The sequence below is a fragment of the Bombina bombina genome, chromosome 11, assembly GCF_027579735.1.
Source record: "Bombina bombina isolate aBomBom1 chromosome 11, aBomBom1.pri, whole genome shotgun sequence".
Taxonomy (NCBI): domain Eukaryota; kingdom Metazoa; phylum Chordata; class Amphibia; order Anura; family Bombinatoridae; genus Bombina; species Bombina bombina.
This window is the reverse complement of record NC_069509.1, coordinates 113,105,964-113,130,908: the sequence shown is the minus strand read 5'-3', so window position 1 is coordinate 113,130,908 and position 24,945 is coordinate 113,105,964. Positions and strand designations below refer to the sequence as shown.

At 34.8% G+C, this 24,945-nt stretch overlaps 1 protein-coding gene across 1 annotated transcript in view; it reads left to right on the top strand.

Moving 5' to 3' along the window:
- The first annotated feature begins 1,744 nt into the window (after nucleotides 1-1,744).
- Nucleotides 1,745-24,945, top strand: part of FAM20C (FAM20C golgi associated secretory pathway kinase) — a 424,759-nt gene continuing 401,558 nt past the window's right edge. Inside the window, exons 1-2 of the mRNA XM_053694808.1 lie at nucleotides 1,745-3,015; nucleotides 5,096-5,283. Coding sequence (XP_053550783.1) covers nucleotides 2,459-3,015; nucleotides 5,096-5,283 — 745 coding nt within the window. The 5' untranslated portion in view covers nucleotides 1,745-2,458. The remainder of the gene's footprint in view (nucleotides 3,016-5,095; nucleotides 5,284-24,945) is intronic.

The following is a 24,945-nucleotide window of genomic DNA, read 5'->3' as shown; positions in this document are numbered from 1 at the left end:
TTTGCCACTATCCTTTTAAGCCCATTACATCTAACTTTTGATTATCACTGGCTCTTCATGTCCACTATCGGTTGCCCTCGACTACCTAAGTAAACTATATGTGGGTTAGTTCCACGCATGTGCGTTGTCGCGGCTGGGACTCTATGTGGATACATGCTTTGTCGTTTGGCATCATTGACGTTACCATGACAACGTCGTGCCATGCGTCATCACGCTAGGTACGCTAACGTGTCATCATTGCTCTCACCAGGAAGACGTGAGCGGATGTGTGGCGGTAAAATGGATTTCATCTTTTTCTTTAAAAGGGGTATGTTTTTAGATTATGTGTTAGGCAATTTTAAGTGTGTGTTTTGCATTTTTCTTGGATGCGGTATGACATTTGACAAAGGCACGATGCGATGCCGAAACGTTATGTCTCTGTTTTAATATGGATCAATAAAATTTGAACTTTTATTATAAAGCCCAATGAGTGCCTGCATTTTTGGATAACCTATATATATATATACATACATATACTGTATATATACATACATATATATATGTATATATATATATATATATATATATATATATATATATATATACATATATATATATACACACATCTATACACATACATATATACATACATATATAAAAGTCTCTTGTGAACTCTACACTCACTTTGCGTGTCAACTGCCCAGGGTGCATCCAAAGAACATTCAGAATTTTTCAGTAAGAGAGCACTCACCAGGACTATTTGTTATACAGCATATCTAGCGTTTATTAATACAGGTGACATTTCGGGGATTCCAACCCCGTCCAAGGTTTGAGGACGGGGTTGGAATCCCCGAAACGTCACCTGTATTAATAAAAGCTAGATATGCTGTATAATAAATAGTCCTGGTGAGTGCTCTCTTACTGAAAAATTTTACATACATATATACATATATAGTCCAGTCTGAGAGTACAGTCCCCTTCCGTGTTTTTTATATATATATCTACAGGGACACACTTAGCATTTGCAGGCCCTGGGCCAGACAAATTTGTGAGCCCACTGTGTTACACACTGTTCCAAAATTCAGTGTTACCTATATAAAAAATAACAGTATATATTACACCTCATTATACCATAAACACTTCTTCAGGATATACATTGCACCTTCCTATACTCTCATCCTCCTAAATTGGGGGTCCCCCAAAGCCTGGGCAGGTGCCCCTCTATCTTTACCCAAAGGGCAGGCCTGTAGAACTGTTTAAAACCCCTTACGTTTTGCTCTCATAATTAAAAATAGCAAAATACAAACTGCACAGAATTTATAAATACTGACAAACTGCACTGCTCTAAAAATACAAAAAAAGAAAAATCTTTTTCTAACCAGTCTTCATTTTCTTATGAGAAAAAAAAAATTGCAATTGCCCTGAAATAATCAGTTACATTCAATGCCTTTTGCACACACAACCTGATAACATGCTTTATGAATCAGACTGTACCATTGTTGCAAATATTTGTATGGATTCTTTTTTGCAAAGCTTTGAGAAACAGACGCCCTCTCCTGCCCTACTTGAAGCTGCAGAATTTATATGAAGAGAGGGAAAAAAAAAAAGAAGAGAAAAATATTTTACTTTTGCTTGAGGTTTGTCCTGTTACTATCACTGTAGCATTTATTTAGCCAATCTCTTCCCTGTGACGTCTGGAAGGCTGGTTCAATGACTTGCTCTCAATATTTAACACACCCACTGGAGACAGAAGCTGAAGCTCTGCTTGATCAACCAGTCTATTGCATTCAGAGCTTACTGAAACGGGATCTCACTCTGCACCTGCCAAAGATCTCTCTCTTTTTTCACCTCAATTCCTTCTTTTTCTTTCTTACATCCCAGGTATTTTAAGTTCACAAAAAATCCCAGTTTCTATGGACTAAGGAGGTAAATGAATGCCAAACAAAAACAGCTCATACACAGATCTTTCTTTTTACTGTGTTTTTTTTTTTTTTTTTTTTTTTGCAATATCTCAATGTGTATTTTTCACTAGGTTGTACAGCCTTCTTGCATGCAACAAAAGCATAAAATAGCCCTGATTCCTGAAAGCAGAATCTGCTGGTGGATAAAGAATTCTGGAACTAGTATACAAATGACTTCAAATCAATGTTTTTAAGGACCATACTGAAGATAATAGATTTATCAACTCATTGAAGAAAAAATGGCTAAAGAATTCTGGATTTGGCTTACCTGAGAAATCTTTGCAACTCATATTCACTAGGGTTTACATTCCTGTTATTTATTAACATTTTTCAGTAGCATTTCCAAACTGATTTTTTTGTTGTTGTTTTTTTTTATTTGCAGACTTAATTAAACAGATGGAGACCTATTTATTAGTACATTAATATCTAAATTTTAATATGTATGTCAGCTTTTTCTGTGAAAGAGCACTTTAAGATAAATATTGCTAAAGGGGGATTTTAATAGAATTCTAGCAAAGATGAAAATGATTTTAGTTCGCAGGTTTAGAGTTTTGATATTGATGGTGTTTTTGGTTGCTTGTACAATGCATATCATGATAGATTTGTTGCCAAAGCTTGAAAAAAGAACTACCAGGGGTGATAAGGATACAGGATGTTCATGTTCACATAACCCCAATGAAGAGTCCCAAGGTTGGGCTAAACAGAGACTTAAAAATACAGCAGAAACAGCGTGGCCCAATAAACACACTCTTAGGATCTTACAAGATTTCAGCAGTGACCCTAATTCAAATCTCTCATCACATTCATTAGAGAAAATCACTGGCATAATGGACAAGAATGAGGCTTTTAAAAAACTACAACAGCATGGAACTCTTAAAGATCTGAATAATAAGGAGCTTATACAAGATGGAAGTATGAACAAGCAAGATCCAGTAATAGGATATTCTAGGCTATCTGCTCTATTCCAACATCCTCTGTACAAAATCAGTATCCCTGAACTAACTGAGGATGATGTCTTATTCAATGTTAATAGTGATATCAGGTTTAACCCCAAAGCTGCTGAAGCTCAGGACTGGTAAGTGAAAATGTCACAGAACTGTTTACAAGAATGTTATATTTGATGTATTTTGCATATAAAGAATAGTTAGTTTTTCATTAGAAGAAAACAAAAAAAACTTTTGAATCAATTGAAAAAAAGGCCTTCAATTTTCAATATTAATCTGCAGGAATATTTTTTTCACACAAAAGTACAGACACTGAAATAAATATTAGGTGTGTACTCTTGATATAAATATAATATGATTTAATTGAAATAGTATGATATCAACTGTAGGTTTGCAATATTAACTATATAATGTGATTTTATCCAAACTGATGAGGATCTCTACAGCTAAATAATATAATTAAAATAATATAATATATGTGAGTGTGTATATATATACAAGACTGGACTATATTAAAAATCCACGGACATACAAATGAATGCACAGTAATTGTGTGATTGTTTCCCTGTATCTTTCACCTAAATGTAAAAAGGTCATAGTTGTGTCAGTGATAAGTAGTATTTGAACTAGGCTAGTTTAGCAGTGTTAGAACTGACATTCATTTTTTTGTAAAGTAAGCAAAAAATGATAGACATATAATTATGTAATACCAACCAACTCTTACCCCAGTGTGGCATCGTTATATCTAACCATATTTTAGATTTAATGAACATAGATATGGCCTGTCTGTTACAAAGATAAGTTAAAACAACATATCACACTGTATATAGTTATACAAATGTAAATTATAGAGATATGAAACAATGCTATATGCAATCCTACAGCACCCTCTCTCAAGCTGATGACATTGTGTATTGTCTACAGCAACTGCATTGTGCCTGTGATAGCTGCAGGATTAAAGTCTTTATTAAAATGAACACAAAACACCTAGCAGATCATTTTGTATTAAACATGAAAAAATATTGTGGGACAGGTCAGGTACCACATGGGATATATCCAGTCTCTTACCTCTCTATGGCTGGGAAATAATATTTTTTTTTCTTTACAATGATGTTTCTGGGTAAACTTTGTTGCAGAATTTGGAAAATCAAAGTAAATTATTTAAAGATATTTGTTTATACCAGCAAATTGTCCTTAGTAATGCATTTAATGTAGCAGTTGTTTATTGTTACATTTAACAGTAGAGTCCCTGCTTCATTTTTATTAAAATAGTAACAAGTTAAAGTCTATACTTCCATTGGAAAGTGTTGTCTATAGAACTAATTGAACTTGCTTTAAAGGGACACTGTAACCAAATTTTTCTTCCGTGATTCAGATAGAGCGTGACATTTTAAGCAACTTTCTAATTTACTCCTATTATCAAATTTTCTTCATTCTCTTGGTATCTTTATTTGAAATGCAAGAAAGTAAGTTTAGATGCCGGCCCATTTTTGGTGATCAACCTGGGTTGTTCTTACTGATTGGTGGATAAACTCATTCACCAATAAAAAAAAAAAAAAAAGTGCTGTCCAGAGTTCTGAATACAAAAAAAAAAAAAAAGCTTGGATGTCTTCTTTTTAAAATAAAGATAGCAAGAGAATGAAGAAAAATTGATAATAGGAATAAATTAGAAAGTGGCTTAAAATTGCATGCTCTATCTGAATCATGAAAGAAAAAAATTGGGTTCAGTGTCCCTTTAAGTTCTCTCTCTCTCTCTCTCTCTCTCTCTCTCTCTCTCTCTCTCTCTCTCTCTCTCTCTCTCTCTCTCTCTCTCTCTCTCTCTCTCTCTCTCTCTCTCTCTCTCTCTCTATATATATATATATATATATATATATATATATATATATATATATATATATATACACATATATATACACTGTGTATATACAGTATATATATCTTTATATATCTCTCTATCTCGCTCTCTCCCTCTCTCTCTCCATCTATCTAATCACAGTTTATTTGATTAATGGCTGATTCTGTGCCTGTTTTTAACATTCATGAACAAAAAGACACAAATATACTTCCATAGATACAAAGTCTATTTGTAATGTGCTCATTTTGTTCTTGGCATTAAACATGTAGGAAGTTCATATATTTCATTTACTGACCTAGTTATATTCTCCTGATTAAACTCACAGCATGATGTGAAATGTTGCCTCTTGTCTCTAGGCAAAATGTACCTATAGAAGGTAACGAAGATGAAGCGTTCCTGCCTACTGGAGAAGCACACGTAGATTCCTACCCAAACTGGTTAAAATTCCATATTGGCATTAATCGGTATGAGTTATATTCAAGACATAATCCTGTAATAGGAGCGCTGTTACAAGACCTCGGAGGGCAGAAAATTACTAGTGTGTGTAAGTGTATTTTATATGTATATTCATTTATAAATAATAAATCATTTGTCTGTATGCATAACAATTATTAAGAGATAGATAATAGAGACTATCTGTATTCAACTCCTTAACTGCCACTGGATTTGCAACACATTAATAGTAGAAATATTTGGCAGTCAAGGGGTTAAAATGTCACTGTAAACTCAAAAGGTAGCTTAATCCTTTTAAAGGGACAGTCAACTCAAAACATTTTATTGTTTAAAAAGATAGATAATCCCTTTATTACCCAATCCCCAGTTTTGCATAACCAACACAGTTATAATAATATACTTTTTACCTCTGTGATTACCTTGTATCTAAGCCTTTTCTGACAGCCCCCTGATAACATGACTTTTTATTTATTATCTATTGACATGCATTTTATTCAATTAGTTTGGTGTCTGCCACAACCCATGGGCGTGAGCACAATGTTATCTATATGGCCCACATGAACAAGCAGTCCCCTGTTGTGAAAAGCTAACAAAAAAAGCATGTGATAAGAGGCTGTCTTTAGTGGCTTAGAAACAGGCAGTAATTTATAAAGTATATTACTATAACAATGTTGGTTGTGCAAAGCTGGGAAATGGGTAGTAAAGGCGTTATCTATCTTTTTATACAACAATCATTTTGGTGTTGACTGTCCCTTTAACAAGACTGTATATTGTATAGGCATTATTATTATATCCTAAACAGATTCTTGAGATATAGACTTGTATTTATGTCTGTGCTAATTGGTGACTACATTGTTTGGTTTGTTCAGAGAGAGTGCAATAATTTCATGGTATATAAATAGCATTTATAGTCTGAGCAGGTTCATGGCACTATCTGACAATATGGCCCATATTTATCAAGGTCTGTCGGACCTGATCCGACAGTGCGGATCAGGTCCGACAGACCTCGCTAAATACGAAGAGCAATACGCTCGCCGTATTCAGCATTGCACCAGCAGCTCACAAGAGCTGCTGGTGCAACGCCGCCCCCTGCAGACTCGCGGCCGCCAGCAGGGGGGTGTCAATCAACACGATCGTACTCGATCAGGTTGATTTCCGGCGATGTGTGTCCGCATGCTCAGAACAGACGGACAAGTTATGGAGCAGCGGTCTTTGTGATCGCTGCTTCATAACTGCTGTTTATGGCGAGCCTGCAGGCTCGCCAGAAACACGGGGCATCAAGCTCCATTCGGAGCTTGATAAATATGCCCCTATATAACTAATACGTGCTGTTACTTTAGCACTCCAATGTTCACTCAATTCTATCATTAACATCCTAACAGCACAATGACAAATACAGTTGATTTTGGCTATCACAGAAATGTAACATATGTATCAAAGGTTAGTAAAGAAGTTAAAGGGACAGTCAAGTCCAAAAAAAACTTTCATGTTTCAAATAGATCATGTCATTTTAAACATCTTTCCAATTTACTTTTATCACCAATTTTGCTTTGTTCTCTTGGTATTCTTAGTTGAAAGCTAAACCTAGGAGGTTCATATGCTAATTGAAGGCCGCCTCTAATCTAAATGCATTTTGATAGTTTTTCACCACTAGAGGGCATTAGTTCACGTGTTTCATATAGATAACATTGAGCTCTTGCATGTGAATTTACCATGGAGACAGCTCTGATTGGCTAAAATGCAAGTCTGTCAAAAGCACTGAAATGAGGGGGCAGTCTGCTGAGGCTTAGATACAAGGTAATTACAGAGGTAAAACGTGTATAATTATAACTGTGCTGGTTATGCAAAACTGGGGAATTGGTAATTAAGGGATTATCTATCTTTTAAAACAACAAAAATCCTGGTGTTGACTGTCCCTTTAATGCATTTACCTGAAGAATAATATAATTTAATTATATCAAGTGCAAAATATAACCAACATTAAAATGTATCTTTAAAATACACCTTAGTTGCTCTTTGGGGAGGTTTACATTATAGTGAATTCTAAACTGTAATGGCTCCAAAATAATTCAAATATATAGAAATGGCTCCCAAATAAAAAACTATTTAGATATTTGTGTCAGGTTAATGTCTTTTGACTTCAGAGGTTGACTGGGATTTTCTTATGTCTATAGGATTATATTTTTTTGTTTGTTTATGTTTAAAATTTAGAAAATACTTAATTGACATGCGGATATTACTTCTGATTAAGTTTGCTGCACTTTCATATTGGATTTCTGGATGTACAATTTAGTGCTAAATAAGGCTATACAAAAACAGAGGGCAAAAATGGGCATTCAATATGTTTAAACATTATTTTCTTTTTTAATGCATGAAATTCTGTGATCTATAATTTAGAAAACTTAGATTTCTTTTACAGCATAGGATCTGTGTAGCTTTATTGTCTTGATATTTTCCAAAATATTGTTCAAAAGCCAGAGCCCCTATTGTGAGAGTAGAGAGGTTGGATCAATTCTTCTGATGGCAAATTTGGGCTGCAACATTCGCCTTATTATTTTAATAAAATAATGTATTTTTAAGCTTTCATTGTATGTATAAATACAGTAATAGTGGGTTTTTGCAAGTTCTTGGTAAGATGACATATTGTGAACTGTTTTCAACACTACAAGTTATCTGGTAATAATAGAACAAATTTAGAATTATTTTCATTGTTTGTAAACATACTTGTATTGCTTTCCTACAAATATATGTACTATATAACAATCAAGGTGAAATGTAACATACAATCAAAATAAACTCCCTGATTAAATACTTAGCAGTTTAATCTACAATAAATTGAAAACAATGGATCTGTCATTAGGTGATTAGATTTCTCTCTTCATTACCTACTCATCATTTCAGTGTTAATCGTCATAATTACAGGTGACATTGCCTAAAAACTTTTTAAACATTACCGATTAAAACTGCTGTCAAAACCTCCCTTGATAGTAAGCCGCACAGCTTGACTGTTTTTAGTTTGGGAAAAAATCCTGTTGTTGAAGGTGAAATTAATCTTCTTCTAGCCTGAAGGCATGTTCTTTTTATCAAATAAATACAGTTATATAGCAAAACATATTCCAGTACAACAATATAGAAATCAATTCTAGTTATTAAAATTCAAAGGGCTATGGATCACATATCAGCAGTAAATATTTGTAACAAAAAAAATGCTATAACATCCCAACTTCATTTGTGGGCAGCAATAATAAATCAAGTACTCATACGAACAAAGTGCTGGTAAATTATATTTATTCTGTTTGCTATCATCAGTCATGAAAAAAAAAAAAATGTGTTTAGTATCCCTTTAATAAGGGATACTAAACCCATTTTTTTTCTTTCATGATTCAGATAGAGCAATGCAATTTTAAGCAACTTTCTAATTTACTCCTATCATTTTTTTCTTCGTTCTATTTTATTCTTTATTTGAAAAAGCAGAAATGTAAGGTTAGGAGCCGGCCCATTTTTGCTTCAGCACCTGGGTAGTGCATGCTGATTGGTGGCTACATTTTGCCACCAATCAGCAAGTGCTACCAAGGTGCTGAACCAAAAATGGGCCAGCTCTTAAAGGGACACTGTAACCAAAAAATTTCTTTCGTGATTCAGATTGAGCATGAAATGTTAAGCAACTTTCTAATTTAATCCTATTATCAAATTTTCTTCATTCTCTTGGTATCTTTATTTGAAATGCAAGAATGTAAGTTTAGATGCCGGCCCATTTTTGGTGAACAACCTGGGTTGTCCTTGCTGATTGGTGGATAAATTCATCCACCAATAAAAAAGTGCTGTCCAGAGTACTGAATCCAAAAAAAGCTTAGATGCCTTCTTTTTCAAATAATGATAACAAGAGAACGAAGAAAAATTGAAAATAGGAATAAATTAGAAAGTTGCTTAAAATTGCATGCTCTTTCTGAATTACAAAAGAAAAAAATTGGGTTCAGTGTCCCTTTAAGCTTAAATTCCTGCTTTTTCAAATAAAGATAGCAAGAGAATGAAGAAAATGTGCTAATAGGAATAAACTAGAAGTTGCTTAAAATTGCATGCTCTATCTGAATCATGAAAGAAAAAAAAAATGGGTTTAGTATTCATTTTAAATAAGATTGTTTTATGGTTGGTGAAATGGCTCAGTGCTTAAAGGGATACTAACCCCAAATTTTTTTCTTTCATGATTCAGATAGAACATACAATTTTAAGCAACTTTCTAATTTACTCCTATTATCAATTTTTCTTTGTTCTCTTGTTATCTTGATTTGAAAAAGCAGTAATAAAAAAAAGCCGGCCCATTTTTAGTTCAGCACCTTGGTAGAGCTTGCTGATTGGTTTGCTACATTTAGCCACAAATCAGCAAGTGCTACCCAGGTGCTGAACAAAAAATGGGCTGGCTCTAAAGCTTACAGTACTGCTTTTTCAAATCAAGATAGCATGAGAACAAAGAAAAATTGATAATAGGAGTAAATTAGAAAGTTGCTTAAAATCTCATGCTCTATCTGAATCATGACAGAAAAAAAAATTGGGTTTAGTATCCCTTTAATCGTTCTTCTGTAATGTCTCAGTTTTGCAGGTTCTAGTTCTTTTAGGATGAGCTGTTGAGGTCAGTAAAAAAAGTACTATTAAAAGGGACATTGCAGTCAATTTTTTTTCAAGTATTCATTCTCATGATACTTTAATTAGTTCTTAGATTGGCTATGAAACAAATAGCCTTAAAATAATTAAAATACTTACATTCCCCATACCTGCTAATAGAAGTGTTGTAAGTAACCTCAGAAATGTTATATTATATTAATATTAGGTAAAGATTGGGTTAAAATATTCCGTAATGTACACACTTTGGGATACATTATTTCATATTAATGTGCTCCTACAGCAGAATTCCTTTAAATCATGTAACTGGGTTATTAATGGAAGACTAATAGGAATGGTTAGAAAATATGGAAATTAGTGATCAGCAAGGAGATGAGGAATGAGGAAAGAAAGGAATGATCCATGGAAAGGAATGAGTAATGTTAGAAAGTGAAGGGGATTGATAGTAGGAGATATGTATGACATGGTTAGTATTAGTAATGAGAGGATGAGGGATGCCAAAAAATGATCAAGGAGTGTCTGATATAAAGTGGAAATAAGAATCTAAATGATAGAGGGAATGAACACATAAAAAGGGATTTCAAGGAGCAATAATAGCTGGGAGAGTAAAACCAATATAAAATAAGCATGAATACCAAATGAGGAATGTTTAAGAAATAAAAATAAATGTTGAAAAGGATGAATAAGGATTGTAAGATAAAGAGGAACCAATAACGGGTGAGGACATGGATATAGGAAAATTAAGAGGGAGATGGAATTGGGGAAAAAGAGGAATTAATCTATATTATGAAGAGGAATGAAGTGTGTGGTGAAAGAATGAAGACAAGGTAAGAAAGAGGAATTTAGTATATGTTACAAAATAGGTTTGGGAATGGAATGAGGAAGCGGAATAAGGCAGTTGTCAACAAATCTGTTTAAAAGTTAGGAGCCATCATGAATATTTAGAAGCCAGATATACTTTTACTTGTGAGATTCTATAAAGCTCTTTTGGTGCTTGTGAGATTCTATAAAGCTCTCAGCGCTTGTGAGATTCTATAAAGCTCTCGGCGCAATGTGAGATTCTATAAAGCTGTCGGCGCTTGTGAGATTCTATATAGCTCTCGGTGCAATATGAGATTCTATAAAGCTCTCGGCGCTTGTGAGATTCTATAAAGCTCTCAGCGCAATATGAGATTCTATAAAGCTCTCGGCGCATTGTGAGATTCTATAAGAAATCTCACCAGTACTATGAAGCCCCTGTCGTAATTCTTTTACGTCAGTTTTTACCTTGTGAACACTGTGCTACCTACTTTTAAAGGGACAATCAAGTTAAAACAAAATTTTCATGATTCAGATATGGCATGCAATTTTAAACAGCTTTTCCAAATTACTTATATAATCAAATTTGCTTTGTTCTGTTGTTATTCTTTGTTAAAAGCTAAACCTAGGTAGGCTCATATGCTAATTTCTAAGAACTTGAAGGCCGCCTCTCATCTCTGTGCATGCATTTTGAAAGTTTTTCACAGCTAGACAGCGCTAGTTCATGTGTGCCATATAGATAATATTGTGCTCTGAGATATTTATGAGTCAGCACTGTTTGGCTAAACTGCAAGTCTGTCAAAAGAACTGAAATAAGGGGCAGTCTGTAGAGGCTTAGATACAAGGTAATCACAGAGGTAAAGAGTATATTAATATAACTATGTTTCCTATGCAAAATTGGTGAATGAGTAATAGGGATTAAATATATTTTTAAACAATAAAAATTCTGGAGTAGACTGTCCCTTTATGTGAAGTTGATGCATACAGTACAGTAGGACTCACAAAAAATTGTAATTTAAAAACCATATAAAAGAAATACTGAAACAAAAATACGCAGTAAAAACGGTATTGTTTAATTATTAAAATTTGCAATTTAAATTGTGCAGAAACGATTTAAGCAACATAGTAATAAAACGACACTGCAAAAAACGTGATTTTAAATCTTGCTTATAATATGAAATTCAAAGCTTATTATTTTCCTTATTGTAAAACTAGTTTCTGTGCCTCTGCTAGTGGGCTGAACAGGGGCTGAAATTGCTCCTCCAATTCTGGTGTATTCTGTAAACATTTTCTCCCTGCAGATCTTGTTGTTTTTTCCCTAAACTAAATAGTGGTTAGATTTTCTCCAAATATGAAAATCACTTATTACCCTAATAGAAAAGGTGATTTAAGATACTGTACACTGCAAGTAATATGATTTTTATTGGCTGCAAGATTATTTTTTTTTAAGTGCATACCCTGCTAACTTTACTCTCCTACAAACTGGAAACTCTGTGACTAAGTGTCACAGATAACCTATAGGAGGCGCTTACTTAACAGGTGATGTGGGTGACCCTAGTGTAAATATGTAATGATGCACCCATATAAAAATAAAAACATAACTAAAATACAGAATTACTGTAGAATTAATATATAAATTGTTGAAATCAATTATAAACTTAATTAAAAAATTATTAGGATATATAAATAAAAAAATGAAAATACAAATGTATATATGTAAAAATACACACGTTACACTGGATGATGTCCAATATAAACGGTGCAAATAAAAAGTCCCAAAATAAGTCCGTCTGAGAAATGGAAAAGTGGAGAAGGCAGCTCTCGGTCTTCACTTCACAAGTGATGTAATTTTCTTTATATGAACAACTGTAAAAAACAGAAACAGTGGCGCCTCTGTTTCTGTTTTTTACAGTTGTTCATATAACTTTACTCTCCCCAGCGTAGTTTCTTTGTTCAGCGAGCGCCTTTACTTTCTAGGAGAGACATCTTACAACCCAACCCACAGGGACAGCCCCTTTTTTAGAGAATTCCCTGAGGGCCGCCGTGTGGGAGTTGGTATGGCTTTTCACAGCTGACTCAGTGACGTTTATAGAATCAGGGCCCCTAGTCTGATGCAGAGACAGTTTGAAAATGGTAGTTTTACGGAATTAAAGGGATATGAAACCCAAATGTTTTCTGATTCAGAAAAAGCATGCAATTTTAAGCAAGTTTCTAATTTACTCTTGGGGGTATATTTATTAATGTGTGAGCAGACATGATAGGATGTAGAATATCATGTCCGCCGCACATCGATAAATGCCGACAGCATACGCAGAGCGGTTTTTATTTTTGACAATGCTATTGTGCATGCGTCTATGTCATATATATCGATACCATATGCAGAGCTTCACTATTTTCTTTAGATAGATGCGCCTTCTGAAGAATCAAATGAGCAATTGCAAAATTTGGCGCGTGCTCTATTATATACAATGTTCGAAGCATCGATCGCTTCCCGTGAACGTAGGATTTTGGGCATGCACATAACTCAGAAAAGAGGAAAACTGAAGTAGATGTCATCGTGTGTGCGTTCACTTATCTGGTACATAGCGCAACAGATATCATCACTATAAGGTTGATCTCTAATTCTTCAAAACTAGAAAAAAAAAGTGGCGGTTCGGTAGGCGGACAGTGAACACATAAGGGGTAAAAGTTTGGCGATCAAATAAAGAGTATAAAAAAAAAGATTTTTAAAAATTGATGAATGAAACTTATGTTGAATACATGTTGCACATGTAATTTTGAGGTTTACATTTTGGAGTATACTGTCCCTTTAAAAGGACATTTGAATGCAAACTATATATATAAATATGTAAATAGTATGAAACAAATATTCTATTAAAAAGCGTGCTTATACTTTTTTTAAATTGGACTGGTATTGTTTGCGTGACCAGGTGCTAACCTGGGAGCATGTGCTGCCTCATATTGGTGCGTACAATAAGTAAAGGCAATAATAAATGCCGACAGCGTAACGATGTGCAGCGGACATGATAAGCTACAAGTATCATGTCCGCTCGCACATTAATTAATTGACCCCATGGTGTTGATGTACCAGGCGGGAGTTTGCAGTACTCTCTGATCGGCATCTCATGCCCACTTCAATGTCTTGGAGTTGGACGGACAATTTTTTAATGGCAATAAGAATCTCATTAGGCTATGCACAGTATAGATTGTTAATCTGAGACACATTGTGGGTCCATATAATCAACCAGCTCTCAAGACAAAGACTAGATTCTTGATATCTGATGTACAGCACAGGAGATGGAATCAGCTGCTCAGTAATTGCACTTATCTAACCAGTGCTCAACTATAGTAAACCTGAAATTCTTGCCTGCTAGTGTGTCCTGTGGATAGGAGATGTAAAAGAGAGTGACCTTTAACTGCAGTACCTAAAGATAAATTGCTTGATAGCTTCCTGGAAGAGACTTATGCTATATCCTGCTTACCATTCCTTTTTAGTAGCATGTTTAGTTATTCATGCATAAACTATGTTTAACCTATTTTACTGCTGCTCTTTGATAGAACAAATTTGAGTGCTGGGTCTCTAAGAGTTAGGAAAATAATCTATGACAGTTATGTTAGTGGTGACAACGATTATTCTAAACTTTTTTTCCATTTTAAATGCTTGGAGTGATATTAAACTAAACACAACAATTCTCATAAGTAGGACATATCAACAATTAAACATGTATGAAAAAAAGTTTAGTAAAAGCTGTTTACAATTATATTAAAACTAACAGGAAATGCATGTTTGTGCGCACTAGCTTGTAGATTTATACTGGAAAACAGGCACATGCCTCCATTCAGCACTGGAACATCCATTTGCCTTTCTCGTTAAGAAGTTGACTTTGCAAGTCAGTAATGATGTCACAACGAATGTGCATTCATGATCAGAGATTAGCTAAATACATCACTTCTCGTGTTCAAGGCATCATCAACCAATTACAGAATACAACAATGTTTTATTCTGTGATTAAAGGGACACTGAACACAATTTTTTTATTTTGTGATTCAGATAGGGCATGCAATTTTAAGCAACTTTATAATTTACTCCTATTATGAATTTTTCTTTGTTCTCTTGCTATCTTTATTTGAAAAAGAAGGCATCTAAGCTAAGGAGCCAGCCAATTCAGACGCTGGACAGCACTTGTTTATTGGTGGATAAATGTCCAATCAGCAAGAACAACCCAGGTTGTTCACCAAAAATGGGCTGGCATCTAAACTTACATTCTTGCTTTTCAAATAAAGATACCAAGAGAATGAAGAAAATTTGATAATAGGAGTAAATTAGAAAGTTGCTTAAAATTGCATGCTCTATCTGAATCAAGAAAGAAAGAAAAAATGAGTTCAGTGTCCCTTTAACTCAAGACCAGCAATTTATGAATACAAGTTTACGCGTTTTGTGCACTTATAAACACGCCTTCATAGCTCATGTTACATTAAAGGGATATGACACCCAATTTTTCTTTCTTTCATTATTCAGATAGAGCATGACAATTTAAAAAACTTTCCAGTTTATTTCTATTATCTAATGTGTTTTGTTTTCTTTGTATCCTTTGTTGAAAAGTATACGTAGGTAGGCTCAGGGGCTGCTGATTAGTGGCTGCAAATATATGCCTCTTGTCATTGGCTTTCAGCTTACCTTCCAGTAGTGCATTAGTACTCCTTTAACAAAGGATACCAAGAGAATGATGCAAATTAGATAATATAAGTTAATTGGAAAGTTGTTAAAATTGCATGCTCTATCTGAATAATGAAATAAAATGTTGTTTTGTGTCCCTTTAAGGAACAAAAAACAACTTCTATTGTCAAATTTACTTTGTTCTCTTTGTTGAAGAGAATACCTAGATAGCCTTAAGAGTGTGCATGTGTCCTGAGCACTAGGGTTTGCAACTGTAATTTGACCTAATTAAAGTAGAATTTTGTCTAAATACGTACATCAAGTTTAAAGTTAACACGCCATCTTAAAGGGCCATGATACCCAAATGTTGAAACACTTGAAAGTAATGCAGCATAGCTGTAAAAAGCTGACTAGAAAATATCACCTGCACATCTCTATGTAAAAAAAGAAAGATATTTTACCTCAAAAATTCCTCAGTAGCCACATCCTATTGTAAAGGACTTCTAAGCAGCAACTCAGTTTGTCTGTCCCGGGACAGCTACGGGAGTGAGCTTTTGTGCACACTTATCTTATTTCCCTATTCAGTTTAAGGAAGTTTACTATGAAATCCCATGAGAGTTAAGTGAAATCTCATGAGATCACAGTAAAAGAGTTCATGACCTCAGCACTGCTGATGCTGATTGGCTGCTGTTCATTTCTTCATTTATTTTTATTTTTTTACCTGCAGCTGGGCAGCAGCTGAGTATAAATTTTTACACAGAACTTACTCTGCTGAACTAAGGAAACTGTGAGGTAAAATATCTTCCTTTTTTTACATAGAGATGCTCAGGTCATTTTCCAGTCAACTTTTTACAGTTATACTGCATCAGTTTCAAGTGATTTAGCATATGAGTATTATGTCCCTTTAAAGGGACACTATACCCAAACATTTTCTTTCATGATTAAGGTAGAGAATACAATTTTAAACAACATTCCAATTTAGTTCTATTGCATAATTTGCTTCATTCTTTAGATATACTTTAATGAAGATATAGCGATGCACACGGTGAACCAATCACAGGAGGCATCTATGTGCAGTTACCAATCAGCAGCTACTAAGCATATCTAGATATGCTTTTCAGCAAAGAATATCAAGAGAATGAAGCAAATTAGATAATAGAAGTAAATTAGAAAGATGTTTATAATTGTATGCTCTTTTTAAATCATGAAAGAAAATTTTTTGGGTTTCATGTCCCTTTAATGGCATTAGAGGCAGCAGATTCCAACCCAGAAAGAGCACCCTTTGAAGTATCAGAGGTGCCTTCATCATCGGATAATCTTGTATCAGATAAAACCAATAAGCTAGTAGATGACCCCTGGGAAGGAGATCAATATTTAACCTTTCACTTGTGCTTAGCAGGGCGAGGCAAAGCACTAAAGGCCACAAACACTGCCATTGTTAATTGTTCAGCCTTTGGCTGGGGTGTCTTTGCCTCCTCCTGATGGCCAGGTTCAGTATTCCCCAACAGTAAGGAATAATGCAGTGGACTCTCCTCATATTAAGAAGGAAATTGGCTCAGCATTTAAAATAAAGGAAGTTTTTTTAATCATAACTAGGCACTATTTTTATGTCAACATTGTATATGTTGCAATATTTCCCTAGCAACTTTTTAAATTGCACTATTTGGACATGAACTTTTAAAGAGAAATTCCAACATTTGTTTTTATTTTTTTGATGACAGAGCATTCAATTAAAAAAAAAAAAGTTTTTAATTCACTTCTATTATCATTTGCTTTGTTCTTATGGTATTCTTTGTTGGAGAGCATAAGTAGGCAGCGTGTACGTGTTTCATCAAAAAGAATCCTACAAGATCAGGAGCAATATGAAGTTAAAATTATATTTTTATTGTGGTACAACAATTTACAATAAGTTAACGGTATAAACTAAACAGGCAGCATACCAACATTCTACGCGTTTCATGCTCTTAGTTACTTCGTCAGGGATGTCAAGCACAGTCATCAGTTGATTTGAAAACAACAATGTTAATCCCTTCATGATCACAAAAAAATCACTACATGGCAGCAAATAGTGCTCTGGAAAATGTTTAACATTGTTAGTATTCTTGCAAAACTGCTGCCATATAGTGGCTCCAGGTACGTGCACACTCCTGAGCTTACCTACCTGCTTTCTGAATAAAGTTGTTAACACCTTTATAAAACTCTTAAACATTTGGATTTTAAGTCCCTTCTACAAGAATTTCTTCTTAGCTTAAAAGGGGGACACAGTTATTAACCCCTGTGGTGAGAACTGATCAGCAATAACCAAAATCGTGATTATATTGTTTCCATTAGTGCATCTACTGTGTCTTGTACATCCAGTGTTTGAGGAACTTTTTGCTCTCCATGATTGACTTAGTTTTTGTCCACAATGTCCCTGCAAACAAAAGCAAAAAATGTCTGCACCCATGGGTGTAAACATGCCACCTCAACCTGGCACCCTGCAACAATATGGGAACTGTAGTAATGTTGAGGACACAATTGTGGCAGGCAGCAAACCCCTAATTATTACCATAACACAATAAGAAGGGTTATAGCGGTACAGTGTTGTCATGGCAACATTATGACTGGATACCCGTCACAATAAATGAGGTGAGATGAATCCTCTGTAATGATCTTTAGTATCTCTCACATCAGATATTTGGTAATGTTCATTTGTGTAAGTGAAAGGATTATTTAATAACATGTATTACAACTACAATCTTTTACGCTAACATATCTTTTTTTTTTTGTTCGCATCTAGCACAGGCTGCTAGTGCTACTGATTGAATAATCTTTGCTTTGCTGATACCCAGCAGGGAAAAAAACATAATTGCGCAATTCCTTCCTACTAATGCAGCACTTCCAGGCTCAACCTAATCTGAGGACACAGGATGAATAAATCTTTTCCAACCGTGAATATGTTTTGCTATTAAAGGGATGTGGACCTCAGAATTTAAAGGGACAGTCTACACCATAATATTTATTATTTAAAAAGATAGATAATCCCTTTATTACCCATTCCCTAGTTTTGCATAACCAACAGAGTTATATAAATACACTTTTTACCTCTGTGATTACCTTGTATCTAAGCCTCTGCAAACTGCCCCCTTATTTCAGTTCTTTTGACAGACATCCATTTTAGCTAATCAGAGCTGGCTCACCTGAACTCCACGTGCATGAGCACAGTGTTATCTATATGAAACACATGAACTAACACCCTCTAGTGGTGAAAAACTGTCAAAATGCCCTGAGAGACGAGGCAGCCTCCAAGGGCTTAGAATTTAGCATATGAACCTCCTAGGTTTTGCTTTCAACTAAGAATACTAAGAGAACAAAGCAAAATTGGTGATAAAAGTAAATTGGAAAATTGTTTAAAATTACATTCTCTATCTGAATCATAAAAGTTTATTTTGGACTAGACTGTCCCTTTAACTTTCATGATTCAATGAGAATGTTCAATTTTACTTTTCATAACAAATATACCTTCAATTAGATTCATTTAAGATCAAATGGAGCTTTTAATGTAGATAAATTAATATATGTATAGGTTGAACTCAAACTTCTGTCTTTTTTTACAACCTCATCTACTATGTATGTTAACTGTTTATTTTGGTCTTTGTCTCATTGGTTTAACCTTGGCTCCTTTCCATGACAGCTTAAAAGGATAGTCTATACCTTAGTCATATTAAAGTCTTACCTTAGATTAGGCTGCTAATCTCCCGCTGCATTCATTTTGATATCATGCAGCAGGAACAGTAAAAAAAAATATTTTAAGATGAATATTGTGTCTGGCCACTTTGAAATGGCTGCCAAAATCTGCCCCCTAATGATATCACAATCTGGGCTGCATGTGGCATCCAATCACAAAAGGCTCCCTAATTGGATTCAATAGACTGTCAATACTATTCAGCAGAGTGCCTAGATGCAGCCTAGATCGTGCTTGCTTTTACTATGATTTATTGTTTAGAACAGATGTCAATCTTTCAACACTTATGGTAATTTGTTTCCGATTCCCTCATTGCCCTTTTAAATATAAGCTAGTGCTGACAGCAGTGCTTGTGGTTATGATCTGGGGTGCAGATGATCAGGAGCTAGTTAGAGTGTGTAGAGTCCCTGGAGTGAGGACATTGGACCTTGCCCTGGAGTGGTGGCTCTGTCTCTAGTGTAGGGCCCTGTGCCTCGATGGGTGGTCTGTCCCTGTGTGTTCCCTGGGGTGGGCCCTGAAGTGTGGGTATGGCCCTGGAGGTAGGGGGGTCCTAGGGAGAATTTACAACCATTTATGCCATAATTGCACAATCTGTTTGTAAATAATTTCAATGAGAAACCTAAAGTTTGTGAACAAATTTGTGAAAAAGCGAACAATTTTTTTTATTTGATCGCATTTGGCGGTGAAATGGTGGCATGAAATATACCAAAATGGGCCTAGATCAATACTTTAGGATGTCTTCTAAAAAAAATATATACATACATGTCCAGGGATATTCAGGGATTCCTGACAGATATCAGTGTTCCAATGTAACTAGCGCTAATTTTGAAAAAAAGTGGTTTGGAAATAGCAAAGTGCTACTTGTATTTATTGCCCTATAACTTGCAAAAAAAGCAAAGAACAAGTAAACATTGGGTATTTCTAAACTCAGGACAAAATTTAGAAACTATTTAGCATTTTTTATATTTTTTTATAGTAAATTATAAGATATGATGAAAATAACGGTATCTTTAGAAAGTCCATTTAATGGCAAGAAAAACAGTATATAATATGTGTGGGTACAGTAAATGAGTAAGAGGAAAATTACAGCTAAACACAAACACAGCAGAAATGTAAAAATAGCCTTGGTCCCAAACGGACAGAAAATGGAAAAGTGCTGTGGTCATTAAGGGGTTAAGCAACTTTCTATTTTACCCCTATTATTATTATTATTATACTTTATTTATTAAGCGCCAACATATTCCGCAGCGCTGTCCATGGATACAATTCATTTAAATAAAACAATACAAGACTTGTAAGATACAGGACAAAATTTACAAACACATACAGGAGGGATTGAGGGCCCTATTCCCGTGGGAATTTACAATCTAGAAGGGTAGGAGGTTGAGAAACAGGAGGTGAGGACTGCAAGATTGAGAAAGATGTTAATACAGAGTTAGATGAGGGAAATGTTAGGTAAGTGAAATTAATTTATTATTGAGTTGGGTGGTAGGCTTCCCTGAACAGAAAAGTCTTCAGGGAGACTTTTATCAATGTTTCTTTGTTCTCTTGGTATCCTAATTTAAAAAAGCAAGAATGTAAGCTTAGGAGCCGGCCCATTTTTGGTTCAGAACCTGGGTAGCGCTTGGTGATTAGTGTCTAAATGAAGCCACCAATCAGCAAGCACTACCAAGAGAACAAAGAAAATATGACAGTTGCTTAACATTGGATGTTGTATCTGAATCATGAAAATTTAATTTTGACTAGACTGTCCCTTTAACATATACTTAATACAAAGGATATGTTTGACAATGTAAAGCATTTTCCTACATTTACTGTGCAGTACCTTTGATGTATCTATTTATTACAAGGACAAAACTCCCAACCGTCCCTCATATTGCAGGATTATCATTGGTAGTGGGCACTACAAAGCTTTCTCTCTTTCTTGTTGCTTCACTTTCAGGGCAAATGTCCTGGTTTTATAAACAAAACCAGCGACTGCCCTAACTTCACCCATGGCCACCCAAACACTGTCATGGCCCAAACATGACACACTCAGGAGCCCATAGTACACTCACGGCTCTGCCCCTATTGTCACTGTTCTGCCCACAACATACCTGAGGGCGACTGCTTACAAGTCACCCTCACCCCATAGTCCCTGAGCTTAGGAGCAAGCCATAAAATGAGGCGCCAGTCACTCATTTCAGGAGCCAGTCAAGGTTTTTTTTGTGCAACATAGTTACTGTAGCCTTGAGTTGCAACAAGTATAATTTTAAGGTGCCATATTTTTGAATGTTTACTTTTGCATAATTAAAATATAAACTTTTTCCTTTATTTGCTCTTTTGCCAACTGCTTTGCACAGACTTTTTACTTACAGTACAGCCAGTGAAACAATACACAGGACAAGATTTATCATGAGGGGAATGCCCGATCAGTTGCAGGCTCGCTCATTTGAGCATGTAGCCGATATCTATGAAGTAGTGGTTTCAACAATTGCTTCGTAAACTCTCTCGCCAATTTGGAGTTGGCAGATGGCCGGATTCATTTGAACGGATGCGATTGACAAGCTCTACTCTCACGCAATTGGTTGCATGAGAGAGGGTAGGGGTGCGGCATTGCACAAGCGTTCTCCTGTTTAATGTTAGATATGTGGAACAAATGCGCCCCACAATCTGCGATCAAATGCGGACAGGTTCACAACATGTGAATACTGTCCGCATTCAGATTGATAAAGCTTGCCAACAGAGTAAGAATACTCATTCTCCGCAGTCAATGTGAATTGTGATTGGCTGCATCAGCTGTATGAGAAATCCAGCTAGAGAAAGGTGTATTTTCAGAGGGCAAGTAAAAAAAACACATGCATCTAAAAAATATAACACATAAATTGGCAAGACATGTTGTCTTGATGCATTTAATTTAATGTATCATAATCATATTTCTTTAATAGAAGTAAATCATTTTTATCCATAGGGAGTCTAAATATTGTATATGCCGTCAAACCTTGATAAATAAAAACATAGAAATTATCTAAAGGGATGGTAATTATATGTATAATATCAAAGAATGTGCTTCAAGTAAAATGTTGTGTAATATACTCAATTCAATGCTTCATTTATTTATTGTGTGTGATGCACAACTAGAAAAATGATAAACAGATTTGGAGCTCATATTATTAATATGTCCAGCTTTGAATTAAATCACTGTCTGCTCAAATAATTATATGTCATAGTTGGCAACAATCCATAACAAGGGAAAGACACATATACGCTAGAAACTAAAATGAATTTGAAGGACAAAGATGTTAAAAACATATTGGTTAATAAAACTTTAATATAAAACTCTCAGATCACATAAGTCTGTGTATGTATATATATATAAATTCATTAAAATTATGAGGGGGAGATAAAAAACTGAAATTAAAATCCTCCATGTCTCAAAATTAAATCAATGTAAATATTTGCATAGGAAATTAGCACATCTAGGCAAGTATAGAAAAGCAAGCGGGGATACTTGCCTAGATGTACTAATTTCCTATGCAAATATTTACATTGATTTATATATATATATATATATATATATATACACACACAGTATATATATATATATATATATATATATTTATATATATATATACACACACAGATACACAGCATATACAGTATCTACATATATATATATATATATATATATATATATATATACGCACACACACACATTTCAGCTGTTTAGCAAGTCGGGTTGCAAGCTGATCTCTACTTAAAGGTACAGGAAACCCTCAAATTTTCTTTCATGACTTGGGACAGAACATACAATTTTCAACTTTCTAATTTACTTCTATTTTCAAATTTCCTTCATTCTCCTGTTATCCTTTGCTGAAGGAACATCATTGCACTACAGGCAGCTAGATAAACATATCTAGTTAGCCAATCAATAGAGACAAATGTATGCAGGCACCAATTAGCAACTAGCTACCACTAGTGTAGGATATGTGAATATTCTTTTTCATCAAGGAATACCAAGAGAACGAAGCACATTTGAATATAGAAGTGAATATAAACGTTTCTTAAAATTACATGCTCTATCTGAATAATGCAAGTTTAATTTGACTTCCCTTTAAAGGGACATGAAACCAAAATTTGTCTTTCATTATTCAGATTTTTTGTTGTTGAATCGATACCTATGTAGGTAACGTGCACATGCCTGAAGCCCTGCATGACAGGAAATAGTGCTGCCATCTAGTGCTCCTGCTAATGTATAGCATTGTTGCAAAACTGCTGCCCTATGGTGTTGCAGACACGTGCACATTCCTGAGCTTATGTACCAGCTTTCCAACAAAGGATAACAAGAAAAAGAAAATGAAGAAAATGTGATAGAAGTAAAATGGAAAGTTGTTTAAAATTGTATGTTCTTTATATGAATCATGAAAGAAACATTTTGGGTTTTATGTCCCTTTAAATACAGAATGTTAAGTGGGAAACCAATGCAAGGGGGTAAGTAGGATATTGCAATAGCACCATCCTTAAAGGGACAGTCTATTCAAAATTAAAGGGAAACTGAACCCAAATTTATTCTTTTGTGATTCAGATAGAGCATAACATTTTAAGCAACTTTCTAATTTACTCCTATTATCAAATTTTCTTCTTTCTCTTGCTATCTTTATTTGAAAAAGAATGCATCTAAGCTTTTTTTGGGGTTCAGAACTCTGGACAGCACTTTTTTATTGGTGGATGAATTTACCCACCAATCAGCAAGAACAACCCAGGATGTTCACCAAAAATGGGCCGGCATCTAAACTTACATTCTTGCATTTCAAATAAAAATACCAAGAGAACAAAGAAAAATTGATAATAGAAGTAAATTAGAAAGTTGCTTAAAATTGTATGCTCTATCTGAATCATGAAAGAAAAATGTGGGGTTCAGTGTCCCTTTAAACTTTCATGAGTCAGATAGGGGATGCAATTCACTTTTATCATCAAATTTACTTTGTTCTTTTGATATTCTTTGCAGAAAGTTAAACCTAGGTAGGCTCATATGCTTATTTATAAGCCCTTGAAGGCTCAGTGTATTTTGACAATTTTTCACAGCTAGAGAGCGATAGTCAGTACTGATTGGCTAAAATGCAAGTCTGCCAAAAGAACTGGCAGGAGAGGCAGTCTGCAGAGGCTTAGAAACCAGGTAATCACAGAGGTAAAAAGTTTATTAAAATAACAGTGTTGGTTATGCAAAACTGGCGAATGGGTAATAAAGGGATTATCTATCTTTTTAAACAATACACATTTTCAAGTAGACTGTCCCTTTAAAGTATCTTTCTTAGACTCCGTACAAAACCTGTACTATATTTTTCACAAATGAGCAGTGATTTTATCCTCATGACTGCCAGTAACAAACCAAGTATCAATTTTACCCTCTGGGCGGCTGCTAGTATTACACATAAAGCAGTTATTGTATCTCCCCTTTTAACTGACACTAATGTAAACAAAGCAATGAGTTTATTCTTTTGGCTGATGGTAGGAGACAAAGCTCTTATCTGACCCACTCGGCTGAGACTTACACACACAGAGCAGTGAGCCTACTTCCATTTACTCCTGCACATGCATCATTAAAGCCGCAATGCTTTACATACATGGTAACTAGTGCAAAAATATGTCACTGGGCAAGTGTAGTGTCTTTTTTCTCTGGCACCATATTATATTTCTAAATGATCGAGTGCTTGGAGAACCTAAAAAAGTAGACATTTAAGTGTCTATATATTTTATAGGGCTTTTACTGGACAGCTGTTGGAAGTACTGGACTGTCCAGTTCAAAACTGGACACCTGGCACATCTATGACCCATCAGTCACTTAAAGGGACACTGAACCCAAACATTTTCTTTCGTGATTCAGATAGAGCATGCAATTTTAAGCAACTTCCTAATTTACTCCTATTATCAATGTTTCTTCGTTCTCTTGCTATCTTTATATAAAAAAGAAGGTATCT